A 21805-nucleotide genomic window follows, 5' to 3' on the forward strand; every position below is an offset into this window, starting at 1 on the left:
TGTTCTGGGATAAGGATCAGAAAAGAGTTTTGGCTTTACAGCATCATCATCACTATCAGCATACCCAGCAACACTCACAGAGGCTGATTTTACCTGCCCTGCAGACCTCCCCACTTAAATCTGAACATGGTGAATAGACACTTTGAAGGCTGGACACACCTGCCTCATTTTGAGACACATGCCCAAAACAGATAAGAAGATCTGTGCCTTCTTTTTCCTCTGTTTACAGCAAAAGTTAGCCATAGGCGCTTTACCCAGCTTTACCCAGCTAGCACAGATACAGGTACTGGAGTCAGGTTATTTTGCAAATGCAAATTCAAAGCATAGACAAATCCATCACCAACCTTCACCATAGATATCTTATCCAGCTAAACCATACACTAAATGCAGCTTCCCACCCTCATCCCCCATCCCGCCCCCACACCTGTCGCTAAAATCCCTCACACAGGCTTCACCAGAGGAGTTAAGAAAATCAGTTAAAACTGGTTGACTCATCAGTTTCTAGAAATGTTTTTATTTCACAAGGTCAGCAGTAATCAGGAGGGCAAAAGTTCTAGTTTTCTTTGTGGATCCTCAGGGTGGGAGGCACATCTGGAGAACAGCTACCCAGCAGAGTCCACAGGAACAGAAACAGGGAACTGCTGAGCAGCAAGTAAAAATAGAGGAAGCTGCCGCAGCCAGGCCAGATGTTTCACAGCTCTGTTCCATCCAAGTGCAGAAAGCTGCATGAGGGCATCACTGGCAAAAACAGTTGACATGACCTTCTTGGCACTGCTTGAACACAAAGGAAGTTTTTGTTCTTTTTTTCTGTCCCCATCAGTAGCTCTTGGGCTTTGGCTTCTCCTTCCACACACAATGTTTAAGGTAGAACTACAGTTTCCTGTTTGACTTCATCCCAAAAGGGAAAGAAGGAGCAGCAGGGCCACAAACTGTTTAAGGTTGAAGTTCACCCCTGTTTTGAGATTGAAGTGGTGCAAAGATCCTGCACTGTGCTTGTGCTTGGGAGGACTTTGATGCATACTGCTGGAGCAGAACCTAGAGAGCTCTGGCGGGAGGATCACAGTGTGACCAGTATTCATGTCATCTGGTGCACCGTATGCCTTTAGCTACCACAGCTCGCCCTCTGCCTCTCCCAACTGTATACACCCTATAATTACAAATGATGCCAAGTTACCAATGAAAGACGTCTCCTGTCTTTTCAATAAGAAATGCTTTGACTGACTGCTTGTGCTGTCCGACCACTTTCATCTGTTACTCATGAGAAATATTCCAGTGGCTGTTAATCTTCACTGTTTTCTCCCCTTCCTCTCAAATTTGTACCTTTTTTCTTACAGAGCCTGAACTGTTTCATTCCACCACACCTCCAGATTCTGATTTCATCCATTATGGTAACAGCAGCTATTTAATAATTCCTTCTAAAATGAATTGGGAAGAAGCAAGAAAAGCCTGCAGGGAGAAATTTTTGGAGCTCGCCAGCATTTTTGATTGTTACAGTAATATGTTCCTGATGCTGCAGGCAGCGCAATATGGAGAGCCCTTATGGATTGGACTCAATAACAATGTGGTAAGATTAATAAATGATGGGTGTTGCAGTTAAATGCTACGACTGGATTACTATCAGCAGGAAGAACTGTAGCATGAACAGATTTAGGAACATAGGAATGGTGGACAGCACTTTGTTTTACTTCATCCATCTTAAATATTGAACTCCATCTTAGGCAATGGAGAAGCACAGGAACATCTGACCCTGTGGGAATCTTAAGCACAGGTTAAACTACCTGGTTAACTTTCAAATGGCCATTTTTAGGAGCAGTGAACTGTACAACAGGGTCAGTGAGGCTTGTGCCTTCTGATGACTGACAGGTATAGGTTTTTCATTACTTTTTGGTTCAGAAGGGTTCATTGGACATACTGTGTGTGTCCGAGCACCCTCCTTGTTATGCCTGCTAGCTTCCAATGATTAAAAGCAGTAAAAGCTATACTGTACCAAAGTGGATACGGAGATCAAGATCCATCGCTGTGTAAGGGAACACTTGAACGAGCATCACTCTTACTAGCTCTGTGACTGCCAAAATGAGCTTCAGCTTGACTAGTGATTATGCAGTTGCAGTTGCTCAATGCACTTAACGATCATGTTTCTCTTGCGTTTTTTCTTGGGCTGACAAAACTGCCTTGATAATAAAACAGAGCTCTTTTATCAGCAATAATTGTCTTAACTACAGGTTGTTTTTACTAATTGTGATTCCATACTGATACAGAACATAGCAAAGCGTGTCTGAAGTTCAGTATCCCTAGGGAGGACTTGCAATGAATGTTGTGTAAAAATAGCACTTCTGATTATATGGTGCAGCAGCACTCTGATAAAACCTTTTAGAAGGCTACATGGTATGAGACAATTAATGTGTTACTGAACAACACAGATTTCCCTGATTCTGACAGTGCCTCTCCCTGCCAGACAAGATGCTTGGTCTTAGAATATCTAAGTGACACAAATCCTCCCACTTGTGTAAGTCCACAGGACATGTCTATCCAAACCAGAATAACAGTGTTTAAGTCCACTTGATATTAAAGTTGGTTGTTTTTACAGTCATAATACAGTTCTTAATGTCAGCAATATACTGTCTGGGTCTGTCCCTTTTTCCTTGAAATTCTTTTGATTCTTCCTGGAGGGAAAAATAAAGGCTGGGCCAGGGGGAGCATAGGGAAGTCTAAACAAAGATTCAAGATATCCTGCTCCTGTACATTCACCTTTTGTTCCTAGCAAACAAATAATTTTCTCAGTTTTTTCATGGTGATAGCTGCAGTTTACTCCTGAACATTTCTCCTCATAACTGTACTTGGGCTTAGAGTCCTTGTTTGACAGCCAGCTCCAAGACCCATTTCTCCCTGGCCAATCCCCAGGTTCCTGTGGTCATGTTGCTCTTCGTGGTGACCTGACTCTTCTGGGGTGGTGATTCCACTTCATGATGTTGCCTGACAAGGCACGGAGCACCATCAGCACCCACAAAGCACCATTTAGCCTTCAAAACACCCTTCATGGCCTGTTTCAGAATGGGAGGCATGCTTCTGTGTCTTTTATGTTGCTGAGTCCTCATTCAATTACTGTTTAACAGTACTAACACATATAGACAAACTGGGCTCTACATATCACTGTGAAAACGTGCATTTGTATAAATCCACTTACCTGAAACAGCAGGTGAGAGTGTAGAAAATTTATATCAAATGTCTGTTTCAATTTCAGGGTTATGGCTATTACAGATGGGCTAATAAAAGAAAAGTAACTTTTTCTGAGTGGCACTATGCAGAACCAAAACATAAAATAGCCTGTGTCTATCTAGATCTCAGTGGGACCTGGAAAACAGCACCTTGTAATGAAAAACATTTTTCTGTCTGCAGAAAATCTGAGGGTAAGTTATGGTAGTGACTGCTGGGTTTATGACAGAAATCTTGCTCAAACTCCCTTGACTGAAATACACATTTCTAAGTACATACAAAGGAATAATAAGCCTTAGCATCTAATATCAATACCTTTACTTAGCATGAACAATGTTCTATTTCGATGGAGTTGTCATTTACCAGCCAAGATACTGCCATCGTACTGCCATGGACTGGGATGACAACTGCTGCAGGCAGACAGACAGAGTGCAGAGATTGTGGGCGTACAAAACATTTCACTTTGAGTTTAGAATGTGAAACTTGTTGCTGACAGGGATTTTGTGGGAAGGATTGCAATCAATCAAGTCCACTGAGTGTGAAACAACTTTTGTTCCTTCAATATAAGCAGCATTCATACACTGGTTATAGCTTCACTGTTATTAGACTCTGAAAACTGGGTAAAGGAGGAAGATTATGAACAAAAGTTTGTAATTCATAGTGAGTCTATGGGTGTCACTCGGAAATACTACAAATTAAAAACTACAGGCAAACCTTAGGATGGGACTGAACATTTTTGCTGTTTCATTTGTTCTAGAGAAAACGCTGTCTGCTCTAGTGGCACAGAGCTAATGGAAATTCTGAGTTTCTTTTGATCTGTTTATGTGTAGTTTTTCTTCCATTTTTTTCCAGGCCACGCTCTGAATTTTGTATCTGTTCATTTTCCACTCTTGCCTTAGAAACACGTGTTCTAATTGACAGTGTTACTATCTATCTATCTCATTTGATAATGTCATTGATTGAAGGAAACTGAGTGTCTATCACAGAAATATTTAATGAGTTGTATTATTTAATGATCTGAAATATTTAATTTCCCTGCATTGTCAGAGTTAAAGCTGTTCAGAAATTTTATGTGAGGATTAGTATCTTGAGGAAGCTATTGAATGGGAAAATTCCACAGTAAAATATGATTTAGATGATATTTGATTTAAAATCAAATTTTTATTTGAACATCTTGAGGCTCTGGGAGTTTTCTGGCTTTCTTTTTTCTGATTTTTACTGTAACTTCTGCTTATATAAATTTGTTGGCTATAACCAAAGGAACTAGCATCTAAAATGCTGGAACACCTCAATATCCTTGAGACTGTCCAAGTTTGATTTAGTTGGTAACACAGAAGAGTGCAGGTTCACAGTGATTTGTTTGGCTGTGACTGAGCAGTTCTGCTCCTCATTGTCACTCTTGACATAGGTACTGATAATCCTAGCGCTGTGTGCTGAAGAATACTTTATTTAACTTAGAGAAAGGTTTAGGGTGTTTTTTTAAATAATTTTGATTTCCTATCTGAAGGACTGCAATCCCTACTGAATGGAAGTATCCATAATATCTGATTTCTTTCAGACGTGCTTCCTTCACATCCCCCACAGGATATTGGGAAGTGTCCTGACCCTGATCACATAGCCTGGATTCCTTTCCGAAGCCACTGCTATTACTTCAATGCCAATGAAATGAGCTGGGGTCAGGCTGTGACTCAGTGCATTCAATCAGGTAATTATTATTTATGCCCAAAGATAGGATTTCAATCTTGACATGAAAAAAAAAAGAGAAAGACTTAAAAATGTCTTGAAAACTAATGCTGCAAAATCTACACATTTAAAAAAAAAAAAAAAAGAAAGCAATGTATCATTTTTCACCTTTGATGCAGTTAGCTTTTCAGTTATGTTGAAATTAAGGTGATCAATTTTCCTTGGATTATTTCATTCGTGTTTTTTTCTTGTTATATTTCTTCAGTCACAAAATCTCTCTTTATAGTAAGATTTTTAAATAGGGTTGACTTCTTTCTGGCCTTATCCCTCTTTTCCACATCTGTCCCTACACAAGAGAAGAAGGAATTATCATAACAACAATCATTTATTTTTAACATGTGGTGTGCGATCCAAAAGGGGTTTTATTTTGTGTCTGAAAGTCCTCGTTCTACCAGGCAGTCTTCCTGGCAGCCTACAGAGCCAGGGAAGGGCAAACACTTCCCTCCTCCACCTGGGAGCCATCTACTCCTGGCCAAGAACATGAGCTGGTCCTTGGCCCTCTTCCACCTATGGTGCTGAATCATCAGCTGCTTCACCTATGCTCCAGGAGACTGGGAAAGAGGAAGGGAAACATGAGACTGACCAAAAGAAGTGGGTGCTTTAGCTTCATATCTTTTTAGATCCTCTTGGCCCTCGTCTTCCACCACCATTTCCAGAAAAATTAATAATTGCATACGAATTGCAAATTTCTTTGCTACTCAGTATTACATGGTACATAATATCTTGTCAAACCATGATGAAAAAATAAATAATCATCTGTAATACCTATGAAAAACATTATCCAATCACTTGAAAATAGTGTGCACTTTGCCTGGTGTTAAAAATAATCTTCATGTTACTTCACATCTTTAATTTCTGGTGACATCGCTCAGTGTGTGCTGTTCCCCAGAGCTGAACACTACTTTCAGGTCTCTATTTAAGTCCTTCCTTACCACCTACCAGCAGGAGAGGTTTTATTATTAACCTTATCCTATATCAAAGGCTGTGATTACCACTGACTTCCATGGCAGGCAGTACCTCCAATCATCTTCTCTTGCTTTTCCTATAGGTGGTACCTTGACTTCTGTAGAAGATCTGGATGAATCAAATTTTTTAGTAGATCATGCAGACTTATACACAAGCAAGACAAGTGGCTTTTGGATAGGAATTTACAGAAATGTAAAGGGTAATAATTTTAACTCCTATAATCATAAATACAATACAATATAATATAATATAATCATTAGATGGACAGAAATATGAATAAGCTACTTTGTTGTTTTAAAGAAACTAACTGAAGCATCATAGAAGCTAGTTAAAGACCAAAAAGATAGATTAATAGCATATAATATAAAAATCCTTGGAAGTTGATGGTTTTATCCAATAGGTGTGAAAGCCTGTAGAAAATAGATTTATTTGGCTTCAGTTATGGGTCTTGGACATCGTGTGAGTCCACCAAAGGGATGCCAGGATGAGGACTGCCTCAATTCAAGCATGTTGTCTGTATCTGGTTCAGTAGCAAAGATGCGGGGAGGTGATAGGACTATCTCTTGAGAGGCACAAAAAGATACTGTTCTTAAGAAAGTTAGATACAGCATGTGATGTCAGCGGTCTATACCTGAGACAATCATGTGACCTCATTTCCAAATGCCAACAATACATGAATCAACAATACTTTTGCAGAGGTGCTTATGGTGGCAGCATTACCTGTCACAGAGGGCCATGGCCAATGGCATGTATCCTTCCCTCTGCCTTCAGCCTGCCCTGAAAATCAGTCTCCTATTCCTCCCCTGTGATAAAGCATCTCCCACCCCATTCACTCCGTGCCTCAGTGGGGTACGGGTCAAGTTTGGCTTTTATCTTCTGACAGCTGTAGGGCTTCTGGGTTTAGTCCACTGCATAAAGCTTCTCTGTATGGAGAATATTTGGTTGCTAGCTACCAGAAGAGTCCAGTGGAAAACATGCACCTGGAAGAAAACAACACTAGTGTAAATCCACAATCAGACTTTCTTTTTTCCATTTAACTCATTCATACTTGATATTTTTTGTTTCAAGAGTTATGCAAAAAAGAAATGTTTTAACTCAGTGTATATTTAAGCTTTGAAGTAAAATCTGCTTGATTTTTCCATGAGTACTGCTGAAATAATTCTTTAGAATTTTTTTTTTTAAAGGCTAGCTTCATTTCATTTTCAGTTTGAAACTTTAGGGGAATCATGAAATGTGGATATGTAAATTAAAACTAAATTATCATTGGCAAATCTAAAAAATCTAATTTTGAAAATTTGTATTGTTTCTATGAAGAGAATAAAAAATTTAAAATGCATCAGAAAATAATCACAGAGGTCATAGTAATACTAAAGAAGATGTGTAACTATTAGCATTGCTATCAATATTTGCAACTTTAGGACAGCTGCTCTGGCAAGACAACAGTGTCTTAGACTTTGTCAACTGGGGTGACAGACAACCTTCAGAAGACCAACTTGATTATTGTGTGGAGCTGTCTGTGTTCTCGGGCCACTGGAGTATCCTTCCCTGCTCTTCCCAAAAGGGTTTTATTTGTAAGAAACCAAAGAGTAAGTAACTTATTAATTATTTTCTCTTGATGTTTATGGGTTTATTTCAATAGTAGCAGCACAATACAGTTATTACAAAAGACCAACATAAACCACTCTACTTACAGACTTTTCCTTGTCACCTGACTCAACATTCAGACAAACATGTGACATCTATTTTTTTCTCTGCCCTATTCATGTTTAATTGCTTCATAACTTGGATTTTTTTTTTGTATTCTGTGATTAATATTCAGTTAATCACTAAAGATGATCAATATTTTCTGGAAAGTTTTTATACCCTTTCATTGTTTTGCTCCCCTCCAATGCACACGCACATTTCCTGCTAACATTCATATTCACTTTATATGGAAGAAGTGTTGAATGAATAATTTGCTTTTCTTCCTCTTGCTGTACTATACACTCTGTTCCAGTAAGAGTTAGATGAAGCTGTTCCATTTAAATAATAACAGAACGGAAGCGTGAGTGCTTATAGTGACCTTTGAAAATACTAGAAGTGTTTTGGTTAGCATTTTTTTAATATTGTGTTTCAATGTAACTGTGTACCATCTGTTTTGGTCAGGAAGTAGAAATATCAGAATTTTGTGAGCCAAACAGCAATGTGGTATTTTGGAGTTTAACTGTTAATTCTGAAAAAAAGTATGATTTCCTGCCCTGGTTTGCAATACTGTGGTTTGGGATGTTTCTGAGGTTCTGTCCTTTCCCCTCTGGAGCAATGCTGCAGCTGGTGGGAAAAGCAGATGTGCACATTTGTGGTGGTATCAGGGTATTTTCTGAAAAAGAAAGTTCTTCTTTTAGGGCAACCCCTAATTTTCTTTGGGTAGTCAGAGCAATGAGCACTACAGAAAGTTAACTCCTCATTACTGGACTTACTGGAAAGCAGAAATCAGTGTCCACAGACACTATTTGATGGTTTCAGCTGTGAGCGGCCCCCTACATGCAATGCCAACGTGCAGAGGGCATTCCCCAGCACCAGGTTCTCCATCAGAATGGGGTTTCAGCACAAACAGATCTTACATTGTAGGCAGCTCTGCACCCCTCCAAGGCATAAGTTAGCGATTGTGTTTCCTTTGTGCTCACAAGTATGCCCAGTTGAACGCATGTCCACGCTTCTGCTGCAGCAGCCAGGCTCCTGGTGCTTCCGACGCTGGACCGCGCATTCCAACTTTTCCTGTGGTTCCTGCTGACCATGGGAAGGTCTCCTTTTGTGCTGGCCATCATCCAGTTTGGACTCAGCGTGTAAAATCTTGCAGATGGCGCCCTCTTCTCACAGCCGGGAAAAACTGCATAAGAAAACTCGAGCTTATCAATGCAATTCTAGATGCAAATGAATGGTGGTGAATTAAAATCTGCTGGGTCTCCAAGTAATTGTGTGCAGTGCAGGAAAACTGTCAGACATCCTCAGCATTTGATCAAGTTTTTCCCAGTGTCCACAGACATGCGGACCCAGTGAAGAGGGCAAGGTTCCTTAACCAGGGGAGAAGAGAGAGTCTGTCTGAACCAGTCAGAAAATGTCCATGCTTGGAGATTTGTTATTAAAAAAAAAAAGCAAGGAGGGGGTGGGGTGGTAATATGTAAAACTCCACAGTTCTATGACAGTAAATATCAGGCTAAAAATCATTCACCTTTTCATCTCTGTTAATTTAACGAATGTGTTTCCAGGAGAAGTGATGAGGCAGCCTTGATGTGCATGCAGGTTGCAAGGCCTTTTGCTAATATGAAAATGCCATCTTTTTAGATTTTGACTAAACATTTGTCTTTATCTTTGATAGTTATTCTTGAAGCAGCTGCAAATGTCCAAGGTAGGATTTGTTTTTCCTTCCCAGTAGTTTCCGAGACATGATAAGAAATACTTGGGGCTTTTATGAATTGGTATTTATTATTTATTTCTCCTTGATGTGTTTATTTATATGAGCTTAATTTACTTAGTTGCCATTGAATTAATTCCCGCTATAATTTAGCAGTTATGAGACACTTAAAGCATTGCATTCTAAGATCTATGAGGGGCACTGGCACAGAGACATTATAGATTTTTAATGAAACTGTTAGCCTAAAAAAATCCCCATACAATATTATCTACACTTTAATTATCACAGTTCCTTTTCCCAACCTCCTATTCTTGCCCCTAGGGAACACCAGGAGAAAGCCAGGAGATGTTGAGAGTATAGTCCATTTTCTTCATAAATGTAATTTTCTGATTAACAACCTAGTAATTAAGGGTGAAATGAGACATACAGTTTTCATCATTCTTCATATTTATTTATGGCTACAGGACACTCACTTCTGTTCTCTTTGTATTTATTTACAGATGCGAAAAAGGCTAAAGCACATGGTCACATGAATATGTGGATATTTCTTACTCTGCTCCTCATCATTTTGTTGGGGATGGGCTTAATGTTTTATTTCTTATTCAAGATCAGAACTCAAAGTGAGACTGAAAGAGGGGCAAGTCAGCGGAGCACCGTGATACGATACAGCCATGTCCTAGCTGGAAAGGAAGATAAAAATGATTCTACCAGCGACAAAGAGAAAAATGAAAACAGCATTGTCTAGTGGGATAACACAGCCAAACTGTATGGTTAAACTTAAAAAAAAGAAGTATCTTCAGCAAAGGCAATCTTAGTTAAAGTTTTATACATCTAACAAAGAGACACTATGAACTATAATTATCAATTATTGCTTTGGTATGGATTAAGAGCTACTACTCTACGCTTTTTAAGAAATGCCCTCAGGACCAAGACTCTATACAGTATAAAACTGCTAATTAAAGAAGCATAATAAATAACAGAACTAATGCAAATTTAGATTTAAAAGTTAAATGTCCTAGTGGTCTCTCTTTTTACACATTTGTGGCAGCATGGAAAAGTGAGTCAGATGCAGCCACACTCTTTGCAGGGCACTCAGCACCAAAGCCTGCACTTAGGGAACACACCTCACTGCAGCACACTGCAGAGCACATACTGTTGCTGAAGTAAAACAGTGTGTGGAATACACAGAGTTTTAATTTAATTGTTTTTTTCACCATTATTACCACTGTTTTACAGTCTTTACATAAATTCCTTGCCATGGTCATTCATAGCTTCAACTTGGATTTTGCGAAACAAGTAGATATTTGCAGTCAGTCAGTCAGTCATATTCTGTGACTTTGAATGATTTGCATCAGTTACGAATATGAGATATACCAATAAAGGTTCTATATCTTACATAATAAAACTCCCATGTTTACTTAGCATGCAGAGATGTTACATGGTTTAGTGATCCGCGTCATTTACTTTAAGAAAGAAGCTAACAGGATGAAACATGGGAACATGAGCAAGGAATATGACTGCAAAGAAATAAAAATAAACTAGCAAATAAAGTGCACACCAAAGCAAGCTGGAAAAAAACACTCTGGTATTATTTCACTTGATTATTCATTTTAGGGTGCCATCTCAGCACTGTGATCTTGCAGCTCAGAAGGCCGATGGTATCCTGGACTCCATCAGGAGAGGAGTGGCCAGCGGGGACAGGGAGGTGATTGTCCCTCTACTCTGCCCTTGTGAGGCCCCATATGGAGTACTGTGTCCAGATCTGGGGCCTGCAATACAAGAAAGTTGTAGAAATGTTGGAGAGGGTTCAGAGGAGGGCACGAAGATGATTTGAAGGCTGGAGCACCTCCCCTATGAAGAGAGGCTGAGGGAGCTGGGTTTGTTCAGCCTAGAGAAGAGAAGGCTGTGGGGGGACCTCATTGCAGCCTTCCAGTACCTGAAGGGAACATACAAACGGGAGGGCAATCAACTTTTTTAAAAGAGTATATAATGGCAGGACAAGGGGGAATGGATTAAAGCTAAAGAAGGGAAGGTTTAGATTAGATATTCGGGGGAAGTTGTTTGCAGAGATAGGTGCTGGAACAGGCTGCCCAGAGAGGTGGTGGATGCCCTATCCCTGGAGGTGTTCAAGGCCAGGTTGGATGGGGCCCTGGGCAACCTAGAGTAGATCCAGGCTGGAGGTTGGTGGCACTGCCTGTGGCAGGGGGATTGGAGCTCTATGATCCTTGGGGTCCCTTCCAACCCATGCCATTCTATGATTCTATGATTCTATGATCTCCTACTATCCTCCAAATCTCTGCTGGACTGATGACTGGGCACTGCAACTATGCTGCAGGCCCTTAAGGCAACAAGAAAACCAGTGCCTTGGTAGTGAAAACTTTAGAACTTTATTGTGCTTTTAAAATTTTCTATGAATTCTATGTTGTCTATGGCAGACTGAAAAAAAAAAAAACCCAAACAAACAAAAGCAAGAACTCAAGGATTTTTGGGTCAAGACAACGTAGAAATTGTGTAAGAATTGTATAGGAGATGCCATTGGAAAGGACTGAGTCAAGTGACATTGAAATGCTGGTTTGTAGATACTGCAGTCAAACAAAGTGCATTGCTGGTAACAGGGGATTAATGGTACTCTGTACTTAAAATATACTTGCAGTTCCCTTCATCTTACACCCTTTTTTTCCTTCATGTAAGTTACAACACATACCCAGACTTACCTGTTCTGTAAATGCTGACACTGAATTTGGTTCAGTACTGTTTGATGACCATCAATAAATGCAAGGCAAATAAAAAGAGTAAGCATATAAAAATAAAACCACCACAGACTCAGAATAATATAATTATCTGTAATTTTGGTATTTTGATAGTTGATATTGGTAACACAGCTCTAAAGACTCTTTAAACGGGTTTCTTCTCTCATATGAAGTGACGTTTTGCTCTTGCGGAATATATTGTGAAATTTGTCTTCATAATAAAGCCATGAAAAATGACAAACAATTCTAAGGGCAGTTTCTGCTGGATATCTTTCCGTCTTTCAAAAGAAATAAGGAGGTTTTGCATCATAGCTCAAGTCGATTACCACTTAATAAAGGGTTGCAGCTAATTTTTTGTATTTGAGAATATTCCTTTTTGCTTGCCTCATTTACACTATTATTAAGTATTAAAAATAATTTGTACTCTATGGATTAAATATGGCAGCTTTGTTGTCAAAATCACTGGTTAGCAGAAAGATTTATAAAGATTTGGCAAATTTGTATTGGTTCTCCTCTGATAAATTCATGTGAAATAGCAGCACAGTAATTTTACCAGTTGATAAATCAGAGAAGATAAAAGCCAAGTGTCCAGTTTGTCATGTGATGGAGCAAAATTAAATTGTCCTGCCTAGGTTCATTTTTCATTCTGAAATAGTCATCATTGCTTGGTGCATCAAATAAAATGAATACAACTTTTGTAGCTGTGAAGACCTATCTGGCAAACAAATTTGCACAGAATCTTTTCTGAATTTTCCAGCTTTTTATGAGATTTTAAGTGCATTGATTTAAAGTGTACTCCCTGGTTATTTGTGTTTGAGGGTCAGGACTTTATAGTCTGCAGCAGAATAAAGAAAGTTACAAATAATTCAGCCAAATGATGTTGAACTGTTCAGATTTTGCCACTTACATTCAAATGGAAGGAAACTTCACTTTCAGATGAAAAGTTTGATTTTTTAAAATTATTTATAGATTTCAAAATACCACATGTGACAGGATATTTCCTTATTTAGAGCCCAGAGTTTTCTCTTTCAGCTAAAATTCTCTAAAACTGAGAAGGAGCCAGCACCAACTGGTTCCTTAAGGACCTACACTGAAGCAGTTAATTTCGGCTCATCTCTTGGTGAATAAGAAGAATGAAATGAAACACTTGACTTTTTCTACCGTTTTAGTTTTCCTTTCTTGCATTCATACTGCTTTTCAGACACTTGGTGAGTCTTTGTTTATTATCCCCTGCAAAAATGGATGTGAAAATGGGCATTTTGTTGTCTTGCTTGTTTCTCTGCCTCTTGACAATTTTTGCACAGCTTGACTGCCCTGCATGTTATATTCACCCTAACTGGAGTTCACTTTAAAGAGAGGGGAAGGGAGGGGAAGCTGGGAATCACAAGTTAAGAGAGTGTCATGTATGTGGATAAAGATTTCTTTTTGGATACAACTTGATTATTGGTTATGTCTGCTGTATGAAGTAGACGGACTTTACAGTGTGCTTCATAGTCCTTGCCTGTATATGTGTCTCGATTATGAAAAATGAAGAAGAGAAAGGACTTATATAGGATGCTGTATGTGTTTCTCCTAGTCTTCGGATGAGGTTGTGTGGGAGGAGATAGAGCTTGTGGATTGATGTGAGATGTGGCTGACCAGATGCCAGTGAAAAAAAATACCAGAGTCAAGAACATTCCTGGAATAACCACTACAGATTTCAGAGTAAGAATGAGAGGTGTATTTAAGGCTCCAAAATTGACCAAGGGTTAACTCACAGCTCTCTTTTTGATGTATGGATAGCAACAATGTTCAAGGTCATTTTTCCTTTATCCTTCATTGGATTTGTGGAGAAGTGGGGTACAAACTACAGCTTCTGAAAACAGACTCTGTGACCTGTGAGCTGTGCCAGCACTAGTCTCAGTAAAATGGGAGTCTCCCCTCTGCTCTGTGACTGGGATCCAAATCCACGTGATAGCCCAAGCATGAACCTCAATGTTTCCAGTGAGAACTCCTATTATTATTCATAAAAATAACCATTAGAGGCAACAGTGGAAATCTAGATCACTTCAAAAAGCACTTCTTTAATTAGCAGTAAGAAATAAAAGATTTTAGACTTTCTGTCTAAATGTCTTAGCTCCAAATATAGATCAGAAGAAGTGAAACTTTCATAGGGAAACTGGTTAAAATAATACAAGGAGGTCTCTTGGGAGACCTCAAGCATTAAATGCAGATATTGATATCCTAACAAGAAGTATTCTTCCTGTCACAGCATCCCAGAAATTCCCAGACATTCTGCTCTGTTCACTGCTCAACACTGCACCATAACATCCTACCCTCATCCTACAAATTTACCTTAGTGTTTGGAAAGGTACCTCACTGTCCCTTCTGTGGTTATTCTCTTACATGGATATGGGGGGGTGGGGGGCGGGTGGGGGCAGTGGTGTTTCCTGGTGGGGATTTAAGGCATAGAGAACCAAAGGGTAAACCCTTGCCTTTCTGTGCCGTGCATCCCAGAACATTCCCTGTATTCCAAATCTCCTTCCCTCATGGCCCAAAGCTAGAAGGAGCTGTATGGTACTTGCTGTTTTGGAAAGCAGGCAGCTATGCCCGCAGATCGATGCCCTGTCCTGAATGACCTGCTATACATGTCGGCAGTACACCTGCAGCACTGGGCAGCCCTGGCCAGTGGGACCTGCTTGTCTCAGCGCACTGCTAAATTAGGCTGCCTGTAGTCCTTTGGGAGCGTTCACTAGCTTGTTCAGTGTTCATATATTGTCCTTCCATAACAAGGCACGGACACATAGGCACACGCCTATAGTATCTTTACCTCTATACACTGCCTTGTGACAATGTTTGTGATTGTGGAAATCATGTTGAATTCTAATGACAGATGTGCTAACGAGACAATACTGGAACAAGGCAAGTCACTTTTCCAGCTGTTAATCCTAAAAAATACCTAAACCCAAACCATAACAGAACATGACAGAAAAGGAGCAAGAGTCAAAGGCAGCCCACTCACTAACTGTATTAAGCACAAATGCAACCCCATGGCGGTGAATGTAACATGAGCACGAAGTGATGGCATCTTCCTAACTCCTCAGTAGGGTCTTTTTTGGAAATCTTGAAATAAATGTGTACTGCAGGAGGCATTTATAAAAAGAAAATCCACTATACTCATGAAAATTCTATTATAGTGATGACATTTTTTAAGCATTAAGCATTTGATGTGCTCTTATTTGTTGTATATCTGTATTTACATGAGCTGCACTTTTTTTTCCTTCCCAGAAGGAAATAAAAGTCATGAAAACGCTGCTTGATCTTTGCAAAACTGACTTAGATTTACGGATTTACAGTCTCCCGACATGAGTCCGATCAGCGCAGAATCAGCAGCACATCTCTTTCCTCACAAGCTCCTCTCACCCTGTGTTCACCACCAATACATTAATTCTGTGGGGTTTTTTCTTTTTTTTTTCTACAGGTAATGAAATATTTTTAATATACAATGCGGATACTAAGCTCTGTTTAATTGCTCAGAGTTCTCATGCAGTTACAACTGCTGCTTGCAATGAAGACAATGAATTACAAAAATTCAGGTGGGTGTCTGATCACCACCTGATGAGCATGGCATTTGCACAATGTTTGGGAGTGCCCTACAAGCAAAACCAGGCTAAAATTTCTTTGTACCCCTGCAACAAAACAAGTGAATTCCAGAAGTGGGAATGCAGAAAGGCAACCTGGGCAATCCAAGGGGAAGATTTATTTCTCGATGTTGGTGAAAGAAAAGACAATATTGTGCTGAACACAGGATCAGTGACAAGGAATAAATGGAAGATCTATGGAACCACGGATGATCTGTGTTCTAGAGACCATGAAGGTAAAGTTTAAATGTTAATCTTTATGGTGTCTTCAACCCCATTGTTTTTGCCTCATGGATGGGGTCTTGTGATTTCTGGCCCCTTTAATCTAACTTCAGCTGCTTTACCTCAGCAGTGTTGGAGAGGAGACAGATTAGATCACATACTCAGGTCTGTACTCCTCCATGCACCTCCACAGGTGCTTAGCCTTGAGAAAATGTAGTACATGCAAAATGTGCATTTTTTTCCCTTTACTTTTAAAAAGTGGATCTAGGCCGTTTTTGTTAGCTTTCATTAAAGTGCTTTGTTTAACTGTATACTATTACTACTGAAATTATGTTAGCATTTTTGGATGCAAGGCAAAAATCTTTAATACTCCTATAGTAAATATAAGGAAATCCATGCACACTACCATTCAGTTCCCCTTCTGGACTTCAGATTACAAAAAATCACCCCAATATTTAACAGGTAAATCACCGATTTATTTTTAGTGAATGATAGGAAGTTAAGCTACATCAAAAATGAAAGAATGAGAGACAAAAATCACTGCAGTTTTTTTATAGTTTCATAGTTGTTGACTACAGTTTGCAGCTGTTTCCAGCCATTAGAGATGGCAATTTCATAAGTAAATGGAAAACTACAAGACAGATGAAGAAGTTCTTCAAAGACACTGCTGCTGACACTAAGTTGTCAGTTCTGCTGGTGTAACACATGCTCCACATACCCTTATGGAGAGTACGGAGACGTGGCGAATTGGGTCCCCGGGGTTCCTGTACCTATACTGTAATTTCTCTTTTGCCCCCTCAGGTCTGTTCACACTCTTAGGAAACGCAAATGGAGCTCCTTGTGTCTTCCCCTTCCAGCTGAGTGGTAAATGGCACACTGGGTGCACAGCTGCTGGCAGGCCAGACGGCTTGCTCTGGTGCGCGACAACCCCTGACTTCGATGCAGACCATTTGTATGGGTTCTGTCCAACTGGCAGTAAGTCCAAAATATTGAGGTAGATGGTATAGTAAATATATCAATACTGAAACTAATACTAATAGTACTAATATGGAAGGGAAAACCTTGCAATGACTTTATTTTACCCAAAAAAATGTCTCTTCCATGCTGTAACATTCCTTACAGAAGAAATAAAAATGTTTCCTATGGGTGTACAGCGAGGCTGAAAGTTGTCTGGGTATGTCCATTAGTAGCTAACACCCAGGAAAAGATCAGTATGCTTTAAATATGATGTCATTCAGCATAAAATCATCTGAAAACAGAGATATTACAGCCTAATTGTCTCATTGCTATTTATAGAAACCTTTTCTACCCATGCAATCTGTATCACAAGATTGGTCTACAATCCATGGGAGGATTTAGTTTGTTTTCTGAAAAACATAAAATAAGATTGTCTCATAGGTCTTTCCTGAGAAAGCAGCACTGTCAGCCTTTCTTCATAATGTTTCAGATAGCCTCTTTTCAATGGTTTGTGGAGACAGGACAAGGGGCAATGGCTTCAAGTTGGAGCACAGGAAGTTCCATGCCAATATGCGGAAGAACTTCTTCACAGTGAGGGTGACAGAGCCCTGGAATAGGCTGCCCAGGGAGGTGGTGGAGTTTCCTTCTCTGGAGATATTCAAGACCTGTCTGGACGCCTCCCTGTGTGCCCTACCCTAGGGAACCTCTTTTGGCAGGGTGGTTGGACTCGATGATCTCTAGAGGTCCTTTCCAACCCCTACGATTCTGTGATTCTGTGATTACTATATAATGTTGTCTGAACAGATAAATGGATGCACATTTGAGTGCAGGATGAAGGACACCAAAATACGGTGTTAAGATACTAAAAATGCTGTCTCAGACCTAATTTTCAAGTGCTATATCACAGACTCACTATTCCTCATTTTGGTAGTATTGAATGGGGAAAGCAAGTTCAGCTTATTGTTGACCACCAGCTACTACCACCCTTTTCCCTGCTAGTACTGAAAGTTATTTTCCGGTATATTGCACACAGTACCTTGAAAAATCCCAGAACATCGTCACTATATAAACAGGTAATTGTGAAGTTTTTGGCTTTATAAAATTGTTGGGAGACTATCACTAACACCTGAGCCTAAAATTAAAAAATAAGTTTAAAAATTTAGAGTATGACTGATACCAGCCAGGATGCTGTTGGCCTTCCTGGCCACCTGAACACACTGCTGGCTCATGTTCAGCTCCCAACCCACACCCCCAGATTGTTTTCTGCCAGGCAGCTTTCCAGCTACACTTCTCCAACCCTGTAGCATCGCAAATGTAATCAATGATAGCGTAGTCCAAAAAGCAAACTTTCCATCATTGGAAACGTTTGCATTTCAGTTGTATTTCAGCCAAGAATTAGAGCATAGCCTATGAGCTGCCGAATAGGCTTTCAGAGAAGATGGTGACCAAGGTGCAGCTTTATTTCATTGATCTCTCTGCACTTTTGTTTTTGTTTTTTTTGATGTGGAGATTATCAGATGTGATAGGGGAAACTGAAAATAAAGGATGAAAAGCCCATCTCTGTTAATGTCACTGGAAAACTCTCTTTTATTCACAAAGAGCAAGCAAACTCCCCAAAAGTATGGGTTTTCTGGGTCTGAACCTTGTTTGCTTCAGTATCTCATTTCACAGGTAAGCCTGCAGTTGTTTTGTTGTATCATATTGTGTAAGACATTTCTAACAAACTGCATTATTAAATCTTTCTCCCATCAGACAATGACAGATTTTGGAGTATAGACCCTTTGACAGGAATCTACTACCAGATAAACTACCAGTCAGCTCTCACGTGGCACCAAGCAAGGAAGAGCTGCCAGCAGCAGAGTGCAGAATTACTAAGCATCACGGAGATACATGAACAAATGTATCTAAGAGGTGAACTAATAAGCAAGACTCTGAACAAAGAGTGTCTAATAGTTTTTCGACTAATTACAAATGTGTCAGTACTTTAATCTAATTGCAATGAATAGATGATGTAACAATAGTATATTTACTGAGAGAGAAATAGCACAGTTACTGTAAATTAAGCTTTCTATAGGTGGAACTTTCTTTAGTTATGGAATTGCCAGTTGAAATTTTTGTTTTCAAAGAAAGTTAAAAATTTTGAGAGATAATTAAGTGAAAGTTGGCTCAAACTCAAAAAAACAAACCAGAAAGGGACCTTATAAGAAGGAAAGTCATTAAATGAGGCAGCTATTAAATGACTTTTCTGTTAAGAAATATATCTAATGAAATAGATTTTTGGAAACACCATACAAATTTTATCAAAAACACTATACAAAATCTAAAGACTTTCTGGATTTATGCATAGACTCTGTAGCACAAAGGCCGTGTAGCAATAGCATCACACTCAAGCAAACTTGTAACATAAATATATAGAATACAAATTCAGTTTTTCAAGATTATTGCTTTATAAACATAGAACAGCATTAAATTCAGAGAAAGAAACAGTAGCAAAATGGTCTTTTACCCTTCTCTATGTTTTAACTACAGAATAAACTGAGTTCATCAGCAGTAAAGATGGATTCTGTACTGAATACAGAAATCACTAAGTAGACATATATTATCTTGCTCCAAACTTTGAGAATGCAGAGCATTTCCTAACAAATCTCATTAGAATTCAACTCCTATGACTACCTAGATTTGATTGACAGCAAGAGATCCCCTCTTTGGATTGGACTTAACAGCCTGAATCTCAACAGCGGCTGGCAGTGGAGCGGTGGCATCCCCTTCAGATACTTTAACTGGGCACAAGGTAGTAACTGTTTTTTTACAGTTTTTGGAGTGAATCTTTGCCGCCAGAATACTGAATGCATATGTCCTGTAGTATTCGCCGTGAACATGAGGAAACGGAGTTGAAAGGTGTATGATAAGTGAGATTAAAAAATGAAGAAAGATGCTTTTCTTCACTGGGTATATCAAAAAGAGTTTCAAGCAGTAGAGTTACACAAACTCAGCTCCTATCAGAAGTAGATAAAGTGAAAAGCACTAGTTGAACTGTATTGTGCTAGGAAAGCCTTCAAGTCAGTTAAAACCTCTGTGTCTCTTCAACTGACAAGGGTTATCAGACCCCACATCCTGTAAGGACTCAGCTGTCAATGGGCAACAGTCATTTGAAGCCTTCCCCTTCACTTTTTAAGCTTTTCACTTTTTTATCTCCTTTTTAACATTCATGATAGACTGCAAATGGAGTTCACAGCGTTGGCAGTTTATCTTTGAAAGTAGCTTAATGATTGTCATGGCAGCAGGTGTTTGCAGCAATGCTGAATGTTTACTTGCTGAATAAAGGCAGACATATTCCCTCTTTTGGCCTTCCTCCAGTGTTACTGCTCAAAGATTCTAGCTCAGACTACATCCTCTGATTTCAAGAATGTAACTGAATGTGAGCTCACTACTTAGTCCTATTAGCCTAACTGTGTCCCAACCACAGATTGAATATAAAACTAGATGTTCCATGAGCTCTGCAATTCTAAGCACTGTTTTCCTATGTCTGTTTATGGCATTGCATCTGCAGTAGCACCAGGTACTGCTTTCATGACTAGGCATTCAGACCAGCATCTCCTGACTGATTGGGCAACAATATGAGTTACTCTGGAGCTGGTTTTGAGCTACATGTTCTTCAGCAGATGCATGGCTGACCCCTATGCGCAGGCTGATGAAACAGGCAAGAGGAGGAGGGAGGGACTTGCTGCTGCCTTTCATTCAGTGAGGGCTCACAGTTCAGTCTCTCTTCTGTGCAAGACAGCAACTTTCAAAAAAAAAGTGTCTTTTTTTGAGACCACTATTCTGCAGTCAATTATGTTAGAAAGTGGGGATTATGCAAGAAACATCTAAAGGAAAGTTTTGATGGGTATTTTAAAATTACATTTCTTTATCTCTGGTAGAAAAAATAACTGTAGCAATGAAGTCATGAGTCTGTAATTGACACATGAAAAGGCTGGAAACAATTTTTTCTCTCAGCTGCTGACATAAAACCTGCGCTACATAAAAATAAATTTATTTTATTCCATGAAGGAAGCCCTGACCTTGAGCCTGAGAAACTCTGTGCAGTAGTAAATCCTAGAAGAGATGCTAAATGGGAAAACCAGCCATGTGAGCTGAAAGTTGGTTATATCTGTAAAAAGCAAAACTCCACACTGGATCCTTCCATTCTTCCATCAGGTATGTCGAGCAAGTAAAAACCTTTTGATCAAGACAGGACTTGTGTCATTAAAAAAAAATTCACATCTATTTAAAATAATTTTTAAAAACCATTTTTATTTGTTCTGCTTTGATGAGTAGCGCAGAACATATGTGCTGCTATTTTTTCAACCAAATGTATTTAAATACTGGAAATGTTCCTGGAACCCAGTAACCACATAAGCAGCTTTTATTCCATGTTATCATTCACAATTCCAGAGACACTGGTCTGAGCCATCCACTATCACAAAAGCATCATGGGCTGCATGGATGTGAAAATAAAGGTAGAGATGCCTCACCCATCCTGCGGTGCATTCTAATGAAAACCCTGAGGCTTATTTTCACTGAAGTATAAGAAAGATGGCACCAACAGGCTCAAACCACGTTCTCAGTGGGATTGCCTGTAACCTAGAAAGATGGCAAAAAAAGAGCAAATTCCTTCAGACCACTTTTTTCTGATTTATCTAAGAAGACTTAGCATAGGAAGCCACATCTGAGGAGAATTACTTGTGTTGCAGTAATAATGCCTTTATGAAGAAAATGTGAACCATAATTGGTTGGCCATGTTGTGTGAAAACACTCTCCATGGAAATACAAAACATTCCTCTGTCCAGAAGTGAATACTGGAATAGTGGAAAACTGTCCACTAGTGAAGCCTGGCTACCACTGGCTGCATTATTTTTCCTATTTTTTTAAATGCAGTATGTTTTCTGTAAAAGTACAGTATT

At 39.4% G+C, this 21805-nt stretch overlaps 1 protein-coding gene across 1 annotated transcript in view; it reads left to right on the forward strand.

The window, feature by feature from the left end:
- The window catches only part of LOC311189102 (uncharacterized protein), a gene marked incomplete at its 5' end in the record, with an annotated part of 101335 nt that overhangs the window by 57342 nt on the left and 22188 nt on the right, over positions 1 to 21805 (forward strand). Inside the window, 11 exons of the mRNA XM_084260682.1 lie at positions 230 to 283; positions 1335 to 1564; positions 3242 to 3407; positions 4772 to 4918; positions 9278 to 9307; positions 13146 to 13271; positions 15524 to 15919; positions 16707 to 16880; positions 18615 to 18773; positions 19540 to 19653; positions 20913 to 21059. Coding sequence (XP_084116808.1) covers positions 230 to 283; positions 1335 to 1564; positions 3242 to 3407; positions 4772 to 4918; positions 9278 to 9307; positions 13146 to 13271; positions 15524 to 15919; positions 16707 to 16880; positions 18615 to 18773; positions 19540 to 19653; positions 20913 to 21059 — 1743 coding nt within the window. The remainder of the gene's footprint in view (positions 1 to 229; positions 284 to 1334; positions 1565 to 3241; positions 3408 to 4771; positions 4919 to 9277; positions 9308 to 13145; positions 13272 to 15523; positions 15920 to 16706; positions 16881 to 18614; positions 18774 to 19539; positions 19654 to 20912; positions 21060 to 21805) is intronic.

This window comes from Gallinula chloropus (genome assembly GCF_964237585.1).
Source record: "Gallinula chloropus genome assembly, chromosome: 2".
Classification (NCBI taxonomy): Eukaryota; Metazoa; Chordata; class Aves; order Gruiformes; family Rallidae; genus Gallinula; species Gallinula chloropus.